Source organism: Alternaria metachromatica (genome assembly GCF_023757995.1).
Source record: "Alternaria metachromatica strain BMP 0045 chromosome Unknown scaffold_20, whole genome shotgun sequence".
Classification (NCBI taxonomy): domain Eukaryota; kingdom Fungi; phylum Ascomycota; class Dothideomycetes; order Pleosporales; family Pleosporaceae; genus Alternaria; species Alternaria metachromatica.
Genome location: NW_026055511.1, coordinates 36,339 through 50,145, shown reverse-complemented (window position 1 = coordinate 50,145; position 13,807 = coordinate 36,339). Strand labels below are relative to the sequence as shown.

Below are 13,807 nucleotides of genomic sequence, written 5' to 3'. Positions count from 1 at the left end.
CTGAGACGGGCTACAAATAGCTGTAGGGCTCCATGGGCTATGCAGTCAACAGGCGCTGATAGGCGTGGGTTAGGCGAAAATGGTGCCCAGCCAGGATTGTGCTTCTTTGATGATCTCACGCATGCCGGCCGCTCCTTCTCAGTTTCCGTCGTCGTGTTCGTCCGCTCCTGCCCCGCACAACCCCAAATCTTCAGCTCCGTACTTCTTGCACCCACGACGAACCCGCCAGCAAAGCCCCGCCTACCGCCACGAGACTGCTACTGCGACGCCAGCACCGCCGACGGCCACAGCCTTTGAGCGCCTCGTTGCGACACGCTCGCCCCAGAACGCCGCGCGGCGCATTACCCGGTCTTCAGCACGCGCTTCGGGCTTCCGGACTGTTGATGCCAGCATGGAACCTAGGAGGCGGCCAGAGTACAACCTCGAGATCTTTGCCGACGCGGCGTGCGTGAAGGATGTTGTCAAGGGTGAGTCTCTTCTCTTCCACCGTGTCTCTGGCGTGAAGATCGGCGCAACTTTCTCCCCCACTACACGTCTCCCCACCCCGAATACCCCGTAGACCACAGTTGACCTGGCTCCAGCGATACTGCACACGATATTCTTCCACCGCTACTTTACGTCCATCTCTCCCTTGACCCGCGACCTCCTCGACCTGACCCTTCCCGCCATTGACGATGTCGATCTCGAGACACTTATCGAACAGAAGACGTTTGCGCTAGTTCGGGCGATAGACAGCACGCACCAGCCGAGAGGAAGGGGGCAGATTGTCGTGCAGTTCTTTGAGAAGAAGCGAAAGAAGACATCGTACTTCTTCAGCAAGGCGGACGAGGACGTTTGCTGGGAGCAGTGGACGCTGGACGTTACCCTTGCCCAGCCACGCACAGAAACCGGTATGTCTCTCCGCTCGTTGCAACGCACGCCACTAACAAAGTGTCAGATGTGCTCAAGGTCCGCCGTGCCATGACCAAGTCTCTGGAAAAGGCAGCGCATAAGATCATCGCCATTGTGAACCGAGAAAAAGACCACATCCCACCCATCACAACCACCGACGCCAACCCCTTCCCTTACCAGATCGTCGTCAACCCAAAGTCTGTCAACGAGAACGACTGGCGGCCGCGCATCGGCCTTTTCTGATACCAATACCACGGCACCGAGTGCAGTAATAAACCCACTGTATATACACCCATGGACGATGTTACGAGTAAGAGGAGGTTCAACACCGCTGGGGGACACCAATCGTCACTGAATGCGACGAAAAGGATGGAAAAGTTATGGATTCGCACACCTGAAAGACCGACCGCGCTTCACCCCCTTATCCCTCGCCACCACTACCACTGCCAAAAGCTCCGTTGTACAGTGTCCGCTATGTCGGGCAACCCCCATAACTGTGTCGCATTCTGAACCCGCGGATATCGGGAAGTTTAGCGAAGAAGACGAGCCTCTGGTGCTCCTGATTGTTTGATTGCTGCGATAGCTACACAAGATACCCAATTCCCCAATGAAATTTCCTCATTCTACATAATTACACAGTGTTGTTGGTGATGTCAATCTGGCTGAATTGTTCTCGATGAAGCGTCTGGGATACACACCCATGTGCAATCAACTTATTCTACTACTTATACCTAATGGTAATCTAAAGCTGTACATCTTGCTGGGCTTTGTAATCATTGTTCAGCGTCCCAACCCTCTAATAATACCCAGCTCATCCTTCATTGTTATTCTCAGCCCACTCAACCCACCGCTTCACAACCTCATCCACCTTCTTCACCCCCTCCTTCGTAGCCTCGACTTCAAACCACTCTTTATGCGACTTGCCACAAGCATCGCACTGTTTGATGACACGCTGATCCGCAAGCTCGAGATGAATCAGGCGCTCCACACGATGCGCATGCGGCACTTTCCTCACGCCATCAGAGGCAGTCCCAGCATTCGCACCTGATTGCCGCCGCGACTGTGCAGGCGAGGGCTGTGGAGAGGGTGTGGAAGAAGAAACGTAGGGATAGTACCGTACAAGCGACAAACTGTATCCGCACTGGCGAGTCCATTCGTTCATACGGCGGTGGACGTTGTTTGCGCGCCCGATTTTGAGGAGGATGGTGTCTTTGTCTGGTGGGGAGTTTGCGGATCCGGATCTTGAGCGGGTGGTGTTGGGCTGTCCGCCTTTGACGGAGAATTGGCGCATGACATCTGAAGTTCGCCTGCTTTGATCTGCACGTGATGGTGGTGAAAGAAGCGTCGACGCAGCGGAGGATGGTGCAGGACCGGCGGCTTCGGGGGTGAGCCAGAAGATGTAGATGTAGCCTTCTTCGTCGTGGGGTGAAATGGGCTTTGAGAGCTGGGCGAGCAGGGTCGACGCGAGTTGTGGTGGTACTGTGTTCGGGATGTAGCGGAGTAGCTTGGCTGTTTCTGACTCTTCGCGAGTTGTCCGATTGACAGGTCGAGCGGGCTTTTCTCCTAGTGGTTTGCGGCCAGGTTGGTCACTTGGTGGTCGCGATGTGGGAGGTGGCCGCGAGGAAGATGACGGTCTCGAGGTCTGTCCGCTCGGTCTTCGATGGTCTTGTCGTACTCGAGGCGGTTGCTGTGGTACCTGCTGCATAGGCGTCTCTTGTGCATCGTCCTCCGATACGGGCTTTTCGTCTGTCCGTCTCTTGTGTCGCACAACCTCTGTGTATTCATCGTCATCCGCAGACCCACAGCACAATGAAGCCCAAAAACTCTTCTTTTTCCTCTGCGGCGGTGGCTTCGGCGGTCGATGGTCTCTGCGCTTTCTTGCTGCCATGACATCGCTCGGTACAGACATCAACGGCCCTTCTACGTTGTCCCAGGTAGCTGGTCGATTGATGCGCCGCGGCGGACGAGATCCAGATGTTCTCCTCCTTCCATTCTTCTTGGGCGCGACTTCCTCCGGTTCTCCAAAATCAAGGACACCTAGTCGCTCCACGAGCGTGTCGATACTATTCCTCTCTTTCAGCGGGTAAAGCTGGGTAGTCGGTCCACTCGATGCTTGCGCAGCCAAATGCTCGGCTTGGTCTTTGTGTTGCCAGCAGAAATAGGCGGCGGCGCCAATCTCGTCATCGTCGCTGTCGTCGCTAACGACAGATACCACAGCGATGACACCGTCATCATCAGATGCTTTCGCATCAATAGGCCGTCTGCAGGGTCGCCCTGATTTGGTAATGCCTTTGCAAGTTGTAGCCGGGTTGCGCGAATCCGAGCGTGGGATGAGCGATTCTGGTGTCGTTCCCGTGAACATGTTGGTGTAGTTGTAGGAGGGCGATCCGTGATTGCCGGGCAGACAGTAGGACTAAAGTCAAAGCCAAATTGCAGATACAAAGCCCAGACTGGTGTGAATCTCGCGCCCGTTCACAGCCTCACCGCCACGTGAAGCGAAAGTTACTTGAGGAGCGGCGCCGGCCAGTGAATCTCGATTGTCGAGACCAACGCTGCGCACGCGGTGTGCCAGCGCATTATGAGCCATCGCCGCGAGGTGGGCGCGTAGCTGAAAAGAGATGGCGGGTCTCAAACGCGAGGTGGGCGCGTGGCGGTGCATGTGGCGCAGTGAGGCGAAAAGAGGTTTGCTGGCTGTCGAAGGCGCACGGGCCGTCATTCCAAAGCCGCCCAACTCCACCACCACAACATGTACAACGCCAAAAAGAAGCGTAACGATACAAAAAGAAAGCATTGCATCGGCCGGGAATCGAACCCGGGGCTAGCCGAAACTGTCCTGTGAGGGATGGCAACGGCTAATTTTACCACTAAACCACCGATGCGGAGGCGGAGACCAGAGAACTGGGCTGCTTCATGGAAAGTTGGACAAATTCGTCGTTTATGACCTGCCAAATTGAGGTAACACTCGTGAAATATCGCCTGGCCATTGCCTAGACGGAAGAAAAGTCAGTTTTCCAGAGTTTGGACCCACTCCCATGCATCTTGATTAGCCGTGTGGGTCGGACAGCGCGTTTGCCGACCTCGGACAAGTCTGGATTTGTTACGCCTCGCATTAAGTGTGTCGACTCTACACATCGTTCCTATCAAACGATTTGCTTTAGTCTCTCCTATTACCCACTATATTCGCTAATGAATACACCTAAGAGCAATTGAGGCAACAATTAGTTCGGAACGAGACTGGCTCCTACATAACAACACGCAGTTCATGTTGTCGAAAGCTTTACTTCGTGCAGCCATATTGTCTGAAATAAGGGAAAGAGGTCTCTGACGGCCGAGGACATAATTAGCCAGCACCTTTGCATCGAGAATCCAATGTCTTTGGTAGTCGAGATCAACTGGGCAGTACCAGCTTGACTCATCTAGCATCTCAGATACAATCAGACATAAGTGGTATAAATGATACGATTTCAGCCGCTAGTAGAGAGAAGGTAGCGGCAGGAAGACATTCGACTAGAAACCGGCACTCAATGGCGGCTGTAAGGGAGGCGGGAGGCGCACTCATTGCCGATGTGGAAATCTTCCGGAGTGCGGGGACATTATCTACATGCAATCAATTCTCCGACGCTTGAACGTTTCAGCCCTTGTATGCCGCAACATCAAGACAATGTACATTAAACGTGACCCAGCCGCCAGAGGAAGGTAGCATATCTGGCTGGATAACAATCATCGCGAGTGGGAAGGATTGAACGATGCTCTCCTGTGCGTGGGACAATTTCCCAGCTTATCAACCCACCTACCTAATGAGGCCGAAAGACCGTCCTTAATTGCAGCCACTACAGCAGTAAAGGTGTGCGTGGTAATCAGCGGTGGAGATTTACCATGGAAAAACACATGGTATATCATTGGGCATGCCGCAGCAGCCCTCATCGCTGCAAGCCCTGAACAGCGCCGACAACCACAGCTCTTGATCCAACCCAAGTAACTACACCCACGATCATGCAGTTCTCTATTCTCCTCGTCGCGGCATATGCCTGCACCGCCTCCGCACGCCTGACCTGGTCCTTGACAAAGGCGTCCAACCCCACCGCTGACCAAAGAGACGCATACACCAAGATCGAAGCTGCAATGACAAAGGCCGTCGCTCGCTACGAGAAGTACTCCGACGCAAACAAGACGATTCGTGTGGCCTACGCCCCGGGTGTCCCTACTGCCGAGGCGAACTACAACGGCGATCTACGATTCGGCTCGAACCGCGCTTACATGACGGAAAGGACTGCGATGCATGAGATAAGCCACACGCTGGGAGTTGGCCAGACAGCGGCTTTTGACAGAAAGTGTGCTGCGGGCGATTGGCGCACGGCATTACCGCTGATCAAGAGCTTTGATGGAGCAAATGCGAAGATTACTTGCGGTGGTGGACACTTCTGGCCATACGGTATGATAAATACCCGATGTGCCAACTGCACGTGAAACATAGACTGACTTGCCATGTCGATATTTCAGGTCTGAACTACGAGACCGAATGGAGCGAGACGAATGCGAACCGGCATGTGCAGTTGATTGAGGCTATGCTGACTGACGGGATGTGAGGTGGTTGTTTTCCAGTACACTGTTACAATTTAGCGTTTATACAATGCGAACGAGCCCCGATGATTCATTGTGCTACCATCGTTTACCAACTGAAGTGCTCCGTTATCTTCCAAATTGCCGCAGACCATGCGGATAGAGCATCGATACATGTCTGAGTTTGCTCGCCGTCTATTGCTTCAACTTCCAGACGCTAATCATGTCGTCGCCGCGACTTTGTTTGAAAGACACCGGGGGCTTCCAATACACAACCCTTTCGAACGAGCCCTGCTCCTTTCCTGTTCCGAGAAGATTGCCGGAGTCGTCGAACAGGCCATCAGCACCATCGGCTAGGAGGTTCCAGTGTACACCGTTCAGACCCCATGGCGGACCTTGAGCTTTCAGAGGCTTCCACATTGGAAATTCGAGGCACACGAGAACACCGGTTGGCGACAAAAGGTTCTTCATGCGATTGGCCCAATCTCTTCGCATCTCAGGAAGCAGGGCACACAAGAACTAGATCGACGTTATTAGCACTCGTTATGAAAATGTCGGTGCCTCTTTGCATCCCAAACGTACTGTATAGTCATAGATCAAATCGAAACCCTGGAAGTCGGGTCCGAAATGAGCCTCGAATCCCTTTTGGAAGAAATCGCCGAGCACGACGTCAGCGACATGGCCAGCTGAAGGATCTAGGTGAGATTTGACGTTTTCGTTTGCGGCATCCACGGCTCCTTGGGAAATTTCTAGACCCCATGTCCTGAAGCCATGACGTGCTAATAGCGCCACATCATGCCCCTTACCGCAGCCCTAATGCGTGATGAGTTCCTGTTGAATACGTTCGTCACGAGACACCTACAGGCACAAATGCCTTCAACTGCCGTTGACTCTGGTCTCGGAACAGCGTCTCACGGTAGGGATGTTCTTCAAGGAACATAGTCAGAGCAGGCGAAGCTTGGCCCCGATCCCAAAGATCCTGTTCCTTCTGTTCCCACAGTTTGGCCCACCCGTCGCTCTGTGCATCCCGGGTGCTGGAACCGTTAGTTGTGGCTACGGAAGTGGCGGCACGTGGCGCTCCTTACCTGTAGCCATCAAAGTGGGAGACCAAGCGGGTCCTGTTTTCAGCAAACTGGGTTTCGGAGCTCATGGTGCGGAAGGATGCAAGGATTCAGGATGTCACGGCAAAGCCTGGAAGCCGGTTCAGTGGTGAAAGAGATCTGTTGATCCATGCGCCACGCTAACCTCGTGCCTGACGCTACCTGGCTGAAGACAGCGCATCCTTGACGTCACCCCACCTTTTTACCAACAACACCAGTAACTTGCTCTAGGCTCCTACTTGCGCAGTCGCGTGAGCTTAGATTCTTTCGCATTCACCAACAATGAGTTAGAGACGGTAGAGTTGCAGGATTGCGGCTTTGCGGCTGTGCGGCTTAGAGCACGACCGGGGCGTGGCTATGGTAATACAGAGAACAACATCTCGTTGCATACATCCAATATCGGAGTTAAGCCCAGGCTATGTGCCTATCGACCCACATGGACACTACTGTACACTACTGGACACAGCCGTTCTTGCCATCACGGCTGGCCAATAAAGACTATGCGAGAAGTCACTGCGTTGTAACGCCACAGCTTGGGGACTTCAATATTAACTTTGCTAGCCGACATCCGAATGATATTACCCGACTTCCTGTTTCCTCACTTTAAAAGCCACATCTTGGCCATTCATAGGCCAAGACTTTGGAGTTGAACGTCATAGAGGCGCAGTAGGGAGAACAAGAATAGAGCGTTGCGCCTGGCAGCTGGTTCCGAGATGCCGTTTGGCTCCGCGAGAGCCACTCGGAGCTTGAGTCGTTGCATTGCACTCGCTCACCGTTCCAATGCGTTGGCGCGTAGCACTTTCCATGAATCTTGGAGGGATGCCACTTGCGGCTCTACAAGAGTCACGGCAGGCGCACTCTCTTGGTATGAGTCCCAAAGCTTAGTGAGCGCCATTCTCCTTCTCCTTCTCATCTCTCTGTCGGAGACTTATACCAGCACCCATGGGTCGCCTTCTCCTAAACACAGTCTCACACAGCGCGCGGACTCTATACTATCTGCGCTACCGGGTCGCTGTTGTATTCTTCATACTCGCCCTATTCCAGCAACAACATCTGTACCTCACTAGTCGACAAGCACTCTCAGAAAAGTACTCTGCGACCGACTTTAACTCTCATAACGAAGGAGGCCTACAAGCTCGATCTTGGCAACCCGATGACGAAAGTTCGAAGTTGGAAGAAGAGCTAATAGCAAACCGGGCGTCTTGGAAAGTGCTTGGCGAGGGCTGGGAGGGCAAGGTGTTCGCCTACGGAGACTCGGTTATCAAGACGTTCACACCAGGGCGGAGTCCATTCCGAAATTGCGCGCCAGATGCGACCAAATGGCCAACGGAAATACCCGCATCACTACAATTTGGGGGTTCCGCTGCCGACGAAGCGGACGCGACGAAGAACGGCTTCCTTCCCGTGAGAGCACATTTCATGGCTTCTGCAACGCCTGGTGAACCGGCCGAATGGCACCTCGTCACTCCTCTGCTCAAAGGCGGCAATCTTCGTTCACTTGCCAACAACCTGTCGTCGGAAGCAACGCCTATGGCCTATAGTCAGGTCGACGGACGCTATCGGCCAGCCTTCAACCAATTACTTGAGAATCTGGGAACTTTGCACCGTGCAGGCTACTGTCACGATGATATCAAGCCGGCGAACATCTTTGTTCAAGACGAGTCCCACTGGGCAATCGGCGACTTGGGCAACATACGAGAAGTGTCCCACCCCTACCACTCGTCGCGTATCTGGAAAGACAACGACCAGCTAGGGGATTGCCGCGCAAACGATGTGCTACGAGCTTTGCAAACATACCTGAAGTTTATTCAGTCTTCTGTTGCCGATGAAGACGACTTCAATGCAGCCTTGTACGAAGGTCAGACACCCTTGAGCAGACTCTTTTGGTGGACACTTGCCGATGCACCACATGTGAGTGCCAATGAACTTCGTCAACGTTCCCTTTCCGAGCACCCTTTAGCGGAGACAAAGGTGGATGACAGAGTCCCTGTACCTGCGCGATCTCATGCTTTTCTGAGCCTGTTCTCCGAGCGCGAGGCGGTCAAGCGGGCCACTGACCAAGCACTTATGACACGAATGGACGAGAGGAGCGTACGACTTTGGGGCATGGTGTGGTTGTTCGGCGTGCCCCAGCCGGATCTTTGTTGAGCTACCTTTAGCGGTTTGTGGAGTTCGATACCCAAGGTACACGGCGTTTTATTACTACCTAATGAATTGATTCTTCATATTTTTCGGCAGAGAAGCAGGTTCTAAATTGTCTAGTATTACAAAGTTTATCTGATGAAAGTGAAGAACTCCTGTTGCATCGGGTATCAGCCATCTTGGCAAGAACAATCTCCCACACGTTGTTTCCTGCATTGCAGTCAGTTTGGATCCCGTTTGGTGGAGGGAACACCGCTTACCTGTAATACATGATCTCACCACCAGGGGCAGTCGTCGTAATCAATACCGCCGCCGGCGAAATCACCGTTCTGGTAACTCGTGTACGTCGTCCTTGCCCTGTTTATGCGGTCTTTCTCGTCCTCAACCACAGCTTCGAGCTCTTCCCTGTCAAGCTTATTATGTTTCTTGACATATTCGTAGACCTGGTACAGCGAGAACTTCTTCGCCTTTGTCTTTGTATTCTCGTTGACCTTGTATTCGGCACCAGCGTCGATGAGTTCCTGAGCCGTGACCTTCCACCACTTCCTGAGGTACTTCTCTTGCATGTAGAGATGGTACGTGCCACTCTTGAAACGCGATGGAGCGCTGGAAACAGGAGGCAACGCTCCACTAGCTCTGCGTTCTGCGTTCCACTGGTCGATGGCTCTCCGGATAATGTGATCGCGTGGTAGGTTTCTGCAGCACGCGCTGGATATCCATCCAAGGTACTGTTCGTCGAAGCGACTGATGTGCGCTAGTGTGTTCCCCCTGTGCTTCCCGGTTTGAATGAAGTAACTGTGCAGAGGGTTCCTGCGCGCGGACTCCGCGTCTGGAGATTGCTCGTTGATGTATTCGCGTTGTACGTCGAAAGACCTGGGGCCTTTACCCCGCCCGGCGTTGTTCCTTAGTAACGCGCTATAGGGCGAGCTGCGGTAGCCCTAGGTATTGTTAGTTAGGCATCTATACACGTAATCTACCTATTTACTATATATTTACTTACTAGTGTTACCTCTCTACTATATATACTAAAAGTTTCTTTCTTTATATAAATTATTAATATATTATATACTTTTTTTTATTTTATAAGTTATAAGCTTATTAATACTTTTAAGTATAACTTAGCTACTTATATTACTTTTCTCTACTAACTATATAGTACTTAACTATATTATTATTTATACTTTTAACTATACTACTTTATAAATACTTCTTACTTTTTATTAAATATAACTACTTTTTATAGTATTACTACTATTTTTAGTAAAATTTTAAAAAAGCTTAATAAACTTAATAACTATAATAAGTAGTTTAAGACTTTTAAAGAGCTTACTTTTTTTAATAGTTATTTTAATATTTATAATAATTAAATTACTTCTTTTTTTAAGTCTAAACTTCTAATCTTTACTACTTTTAGATTTTAGTAATTTATCTATTTTTATTTTAATAGTAATATTATTTTATAAATTACTATATTATACTTACTAAATAATACTACTAACTAACTTACTATTTACTAAACTTAGCTAAAAAACTAAAAAAAGTTTAATAAGACTTTTTACTTTACTACTACTTTTCTTTAAGCTATAGTTAAGCTTTAAGTTTAGAAAGAACTTACTACTAATAAGTTTTTTAATTTATATAATACTTTTATTACTATTACTATACTAGTGTATAAGGTGTTCTTATATAAATTAGATCTTTAATAACCTAAGAATTACTTAGAAAAAAGAATATCTTTTTAATAAGAGCTCTTTAGAATTATTAGATTATCTACTATCTTATCTTTTACTTATACTTTTTAGTATTAGACTTTTATATAATACTTTAGACTATAAAATCTCTTTATAATAAAACTCTTTTTTACTAAACTAATATTTATATATTTTCTTACTTATACTAACTACTTTATATTCTTATAGTAATATATCTTTATACTCTCTAATACTTATATAAATAGTAAAGCCTATAGAGATATATTCTACTATATAGTATAAGAAGTAGTTAGTATATATTAATATAACATATATAGTAATAATAACTATAATAGATATAATAAGTATAAACTTAGCTCTTTTCTTTAGGTTAGCTAAAACTATAATAGTAGTTATATTTAGGCTAACTACGTTCTTACTACTAAGTAATATTAGATAAGATAATTACGTAGATAAGATAACTACTTAGAAATACTAGAAAACGTTAATTTAACTAATATCTAGAATAGTAATATTAGAAGTATAATAAAATACTAAGCTAATTAAGTTAATATAATACTATAATAGTATATTTAGAATATATACTAGTATAGAACTATAGTTTAATAAAACTAATAATCTAATAAAGTATTATAGTAAGTAAAACGCTAAGCTATACTAACTATAAAAGTATTTAGAAAGTATTCTCTACTATTAGATAGAAAGAAGAGAATACTATTAAGTATTTAGAACTTATTTTTTAATTATATAATCTCTATAGTAGAATATTTATTTAGTATTTAATTTATTAAGTAAAGAAGTATTAGCTTTTTTATAAGTTATTTAGAACTATAATAACTACTAAAGAAATAGAAGAAGTATAAGATATTAAGAGATCTAGTAATCTTCTCTTCTAAGTATTTATCTACTACTTCTTTAACTACTTTAATACTAAAGATACTAACTTCTAAAACTATCTCTAAAGTAGAGAGTATATTATTATTTATAATAGTAACTAATAGTATAGTTTCTATAGTTTACTTTAGATATGCTACTTTAGTCTTTACTAGTAATAATATTACTAAGTTTCTTAAAGACTATAACTAATAAGCTAATAATAAAGGCCTCTCTAATAAAATAAAAGTTTTTATTTTTCTAGATTATATTAGTAATAAGAATTACTCTATTACTTATATTATTAAGCTCTTTACTAGTTATAAAAAGAAGAACTAAGCTAAGCTTAAGGTAAATATAAAGAAATACTAGATAGATAAGAATACTACTATTAAGATAAGTAAGCGCTTATACTTATAAGCTTTTATCTATAAGTATATAAATAATCTACTTAGTCTTACTAAGTATTATACTTACTTCTATATAATAGTAGAAGTCTATATTACTAATAAGTAAGTTTTATAAAAGAAACTTAGCTTTCTTTTCTACTATAAACTTCTAAAGTATAATAAGTAGATAGTTACTTTTATAATACTTAACGCTTCTAAAGGTAATAATTAGGCTAAGTACTATATAGATAAGATCTATATCTTTTTTAAGAAGTACTATAAAAAAAATAACACTATTAATAATATATATACTTAGAAACGTAGTAGTATAGATACTAAGATAAAATATATTATACTTACTAATAAGCGTGTTACTTTTAACTTAAAGAAAGTAAAAAGTATTATTACTAATTTTAAGAAGTAGTAAAAGAAGTAAGAATCTCTACTTTTTTTTAATATAAATTCTAAAGTAAAATAACTTATAACTTTACTAAATAGACTAAGACTTAACGTAGATATAGTTTATTTTTTTATAGTCTACTTATTAGTTACTCTAATCTTTAAGAATCTTTATAATACTCTATACTTTATAAGCTATATAACTAAGAAAGAGCTCTTTATTAAAAAAAATAATAGTTCTTTTATTACTAAAGTACTTAGAAATATAGCTTCTAAAAAAAAAACTATTTAGTATAAAAAAGCTAAGTATACTAATACTTACTATATATATAATAAGAAGAGTTATAAGATTACTAATTATAAACTTTATAATAACCTCTATAACTTAGATTAGATTAGTTACTATTAAAATAGTAAGCGTAAGTAAGAAATATACTATTTTAGTCTACTCTATAATTACCTTAACTAAATCTCTAGTACTTCTTTATTAACTTATAAGCTTAAATAGCTTAGGTTTAAAATTAAAAAGTATTTTAATATTACTAATAATATAATAAAGTAGCCTATATCTAGTATTCTTTTTAAGAAGTTTAAGAGAGACTCTTACTCTAAGTATATTCTTAAGTAATTAAACTTAGCTAATATAATTACTTACTTAGACTATTATATTAGTTATAAAAATACTTAATAGTAGTTTATCTAGTTTTAGAAAGGTATTAAGTACTCTAATAAAGTCTAGCTACTTAATAATATTAATTCTAATAGTATTATTATAGATAGTAAGAATACTACTTTTTTCTATAGCGCTAAAGGTAATACTATTAGATACTTAAATAAAAGTATTCTTAGTAACTCTAATTAAGTTTATAATAGCTATATTAAGAAGAAAGGTAAACTCTCTAAGTAATTATAAAGCTCTTAGCTATTACCTAGAAAAGATATAATTAGATAAGTTTCTAACTTATAAGCGTTAGATACTACTATAATACTAAAGAATAGTTAGTTAGAATAGCTATTTCTTCTATAAGCTTCTAATACACTATTTATAGTTATTTATTTACCTACTAATATCTATATTAATAATAGTATATTAGCTAATTCTAGATATTTATTATAAGGCTATAAGAAGAAAGTAGTTAAGTTCTTAGACGCTCTTTCTAACCTAGAACTTAAGAAGCTTATTAAAGAATAACCTAATTATATTATAATAGCGCTTCTAAGTTAGAAAGTATAAGAGATAATAGTTTTTAACTTAATTAGTTAGAATAATATTATAAATTAATTACGTAATCTTTTAAAAAAGAATAGTATTAGTATAGATAGTATTAGAATAGTAAATAGCTTTAAGGCTAGCTACGCTATAGATTTTAGGTAGACTCTATTTTTATCTAAAATCTATACACTCTTCTATATATCTATACTCTACTATTATACTTTTTATAAATATCTATTATAATCTCTACTAACTATATAGTTATATTAATATAATACTAACACCTCTTATAATACTATTAATATATACTACTTAAATATATAAACTTAATATAAAGTTACTAGTTATAGTAACTTATAGAGTAATACTCTTAACTATATACTTACTAAGATAGTATATAGAGTATAGAGACGTGCTAGACGCGTATTTATCTAAATAAACCTACTAAAAGCCTAGATTTATATTTATAGTAATTCTATTAAATGCCTTATTAATATAAATATATAGATAAATATTCTTTATTTTAGT

The 13,807-nt window shown here is 43.2% G+C and overlaps 6 protein-coding genes and 1 non-coding gene across 7 annotated transcripts; 3 read left to right on the top strand and 4 right to left on the bottom strand.

The window, feature by feature from the left end:
- Window positions 1–391: 391 nt before the first annotated feature.
- Window positions 392–1,134, top strand: J4E83_007723 (uncharacterized protein; the record flags this gene model as incomplete). The annotated part of the gene is made up of 3 exons (XM_049334624.1): window positions 392–467; window positions 582–890; window positions 938–1,134. The coding sequence occupies 3 exons, from the start codon at window positions 392–394 to the stop codon at window positions 1,132–1,134; spliced, it is 582 nt and encodes a 193-aa protein (XP_049186113.1).
- A 568-nt stretch (window positions 1,135–1,702) lies between these two features.
- On the bottom strand, window positions 1,703–3,253 carry J4E83_007722 (uncharacterized protein; the record flags this gene model as incomplete). Its single annotated transcript, XM_049334623.1, has 1 exon — window positions 1,703–3,253. One exon carries the CDS (start codon window positions 3,251–3,253, stop codon window positions 1,703–1,705), a length of 1,551 nt encoding a protein of 516 aa, XP_049186112.1.
- A 429-nt stretch (window positions 3,254–3,682) lies between these two features.
- On the bottom strand, window positions 3,683–3,770 carry J4E83_007721. Its single transcript has one exon. It is a non-coding gene; the product is annotated as a tRNA-Gly (tRNA).
- Window positions 3,771–4,884: 1,114 nt separating this feature from the next.
- Window positions 4,885–5,477, top strand: J4E83_007720 (uncharacterized protein; the record flags this gene model as incomplete). The annotated part of the gene is made up of 2 exons (XM_049334622.1): window positions 4,885–5,323; window positions 5,392–5,477. 2 exons carry the CDS (start codon window positions 4,885–4,887, stop codon window positions 5,475–5,477), a joined length of 525 nt encoding a protein of 174 aa, XP_049186111.1.
- A 169-nt stretch (window positions 5,478–5,646) lies between these two features.
- J4E83_007719 (uncharacterized protein) lies at window positions 5,647–6,601 on the bottom strand (the record flags this gene model as incomplete). Its single annotated transcript, XM_049334621.1, has 4 exons — window positions 5,647–5,970; window positions 6,034–6,264; window positions 6,314–6,485; window positions 6,537–6,601. The coding sequence occupies 4 exons, from the start codon at window positions 6,599–6,601 to the stop codon at window positions 5,647–5,649; spliced, it is 792 nt and encodes a 263-aa protein (XP_049186110.1).
- An 892-nt stretch (window positions 6,602–7,493) lies between these two features.
- On the top strand, window positions 7,494–8,699 carry J4E83_007718 (uncharacterized protein; the record flags this gene model as incomplete). Its single annotated transcript, XM_049334620.1, has 1 exon — window positions 7,494–8,699. One exon carries the CDS (start codon window positions 7,494–7,496, stop codon window positions 8,697–8,699), a length of 1,206 nt encoding a protein of 401 aa, XP_049186109.1.
- A 269-nt stretch (window positions 8,700–8,968) lies between these two features.
- On the bottom strand, window positions 8,969–9,259 carry J4E83_007717 (uncharacterized protein; the record flags this gene model as incomplete). The annotated part of the gene is made up of 1 exon (XM_049334619.1): window positions 8,969–9,259. One exon carries the CDS (start codon window positions 9,257–9,259, stop codon window positions 8,969–8,971), a length of 291 nt encoding a protein of 96 aa, XP_049186108.1.
- Window positions 9,260–13,807: the final 4,548 nt, after the last annotated feature.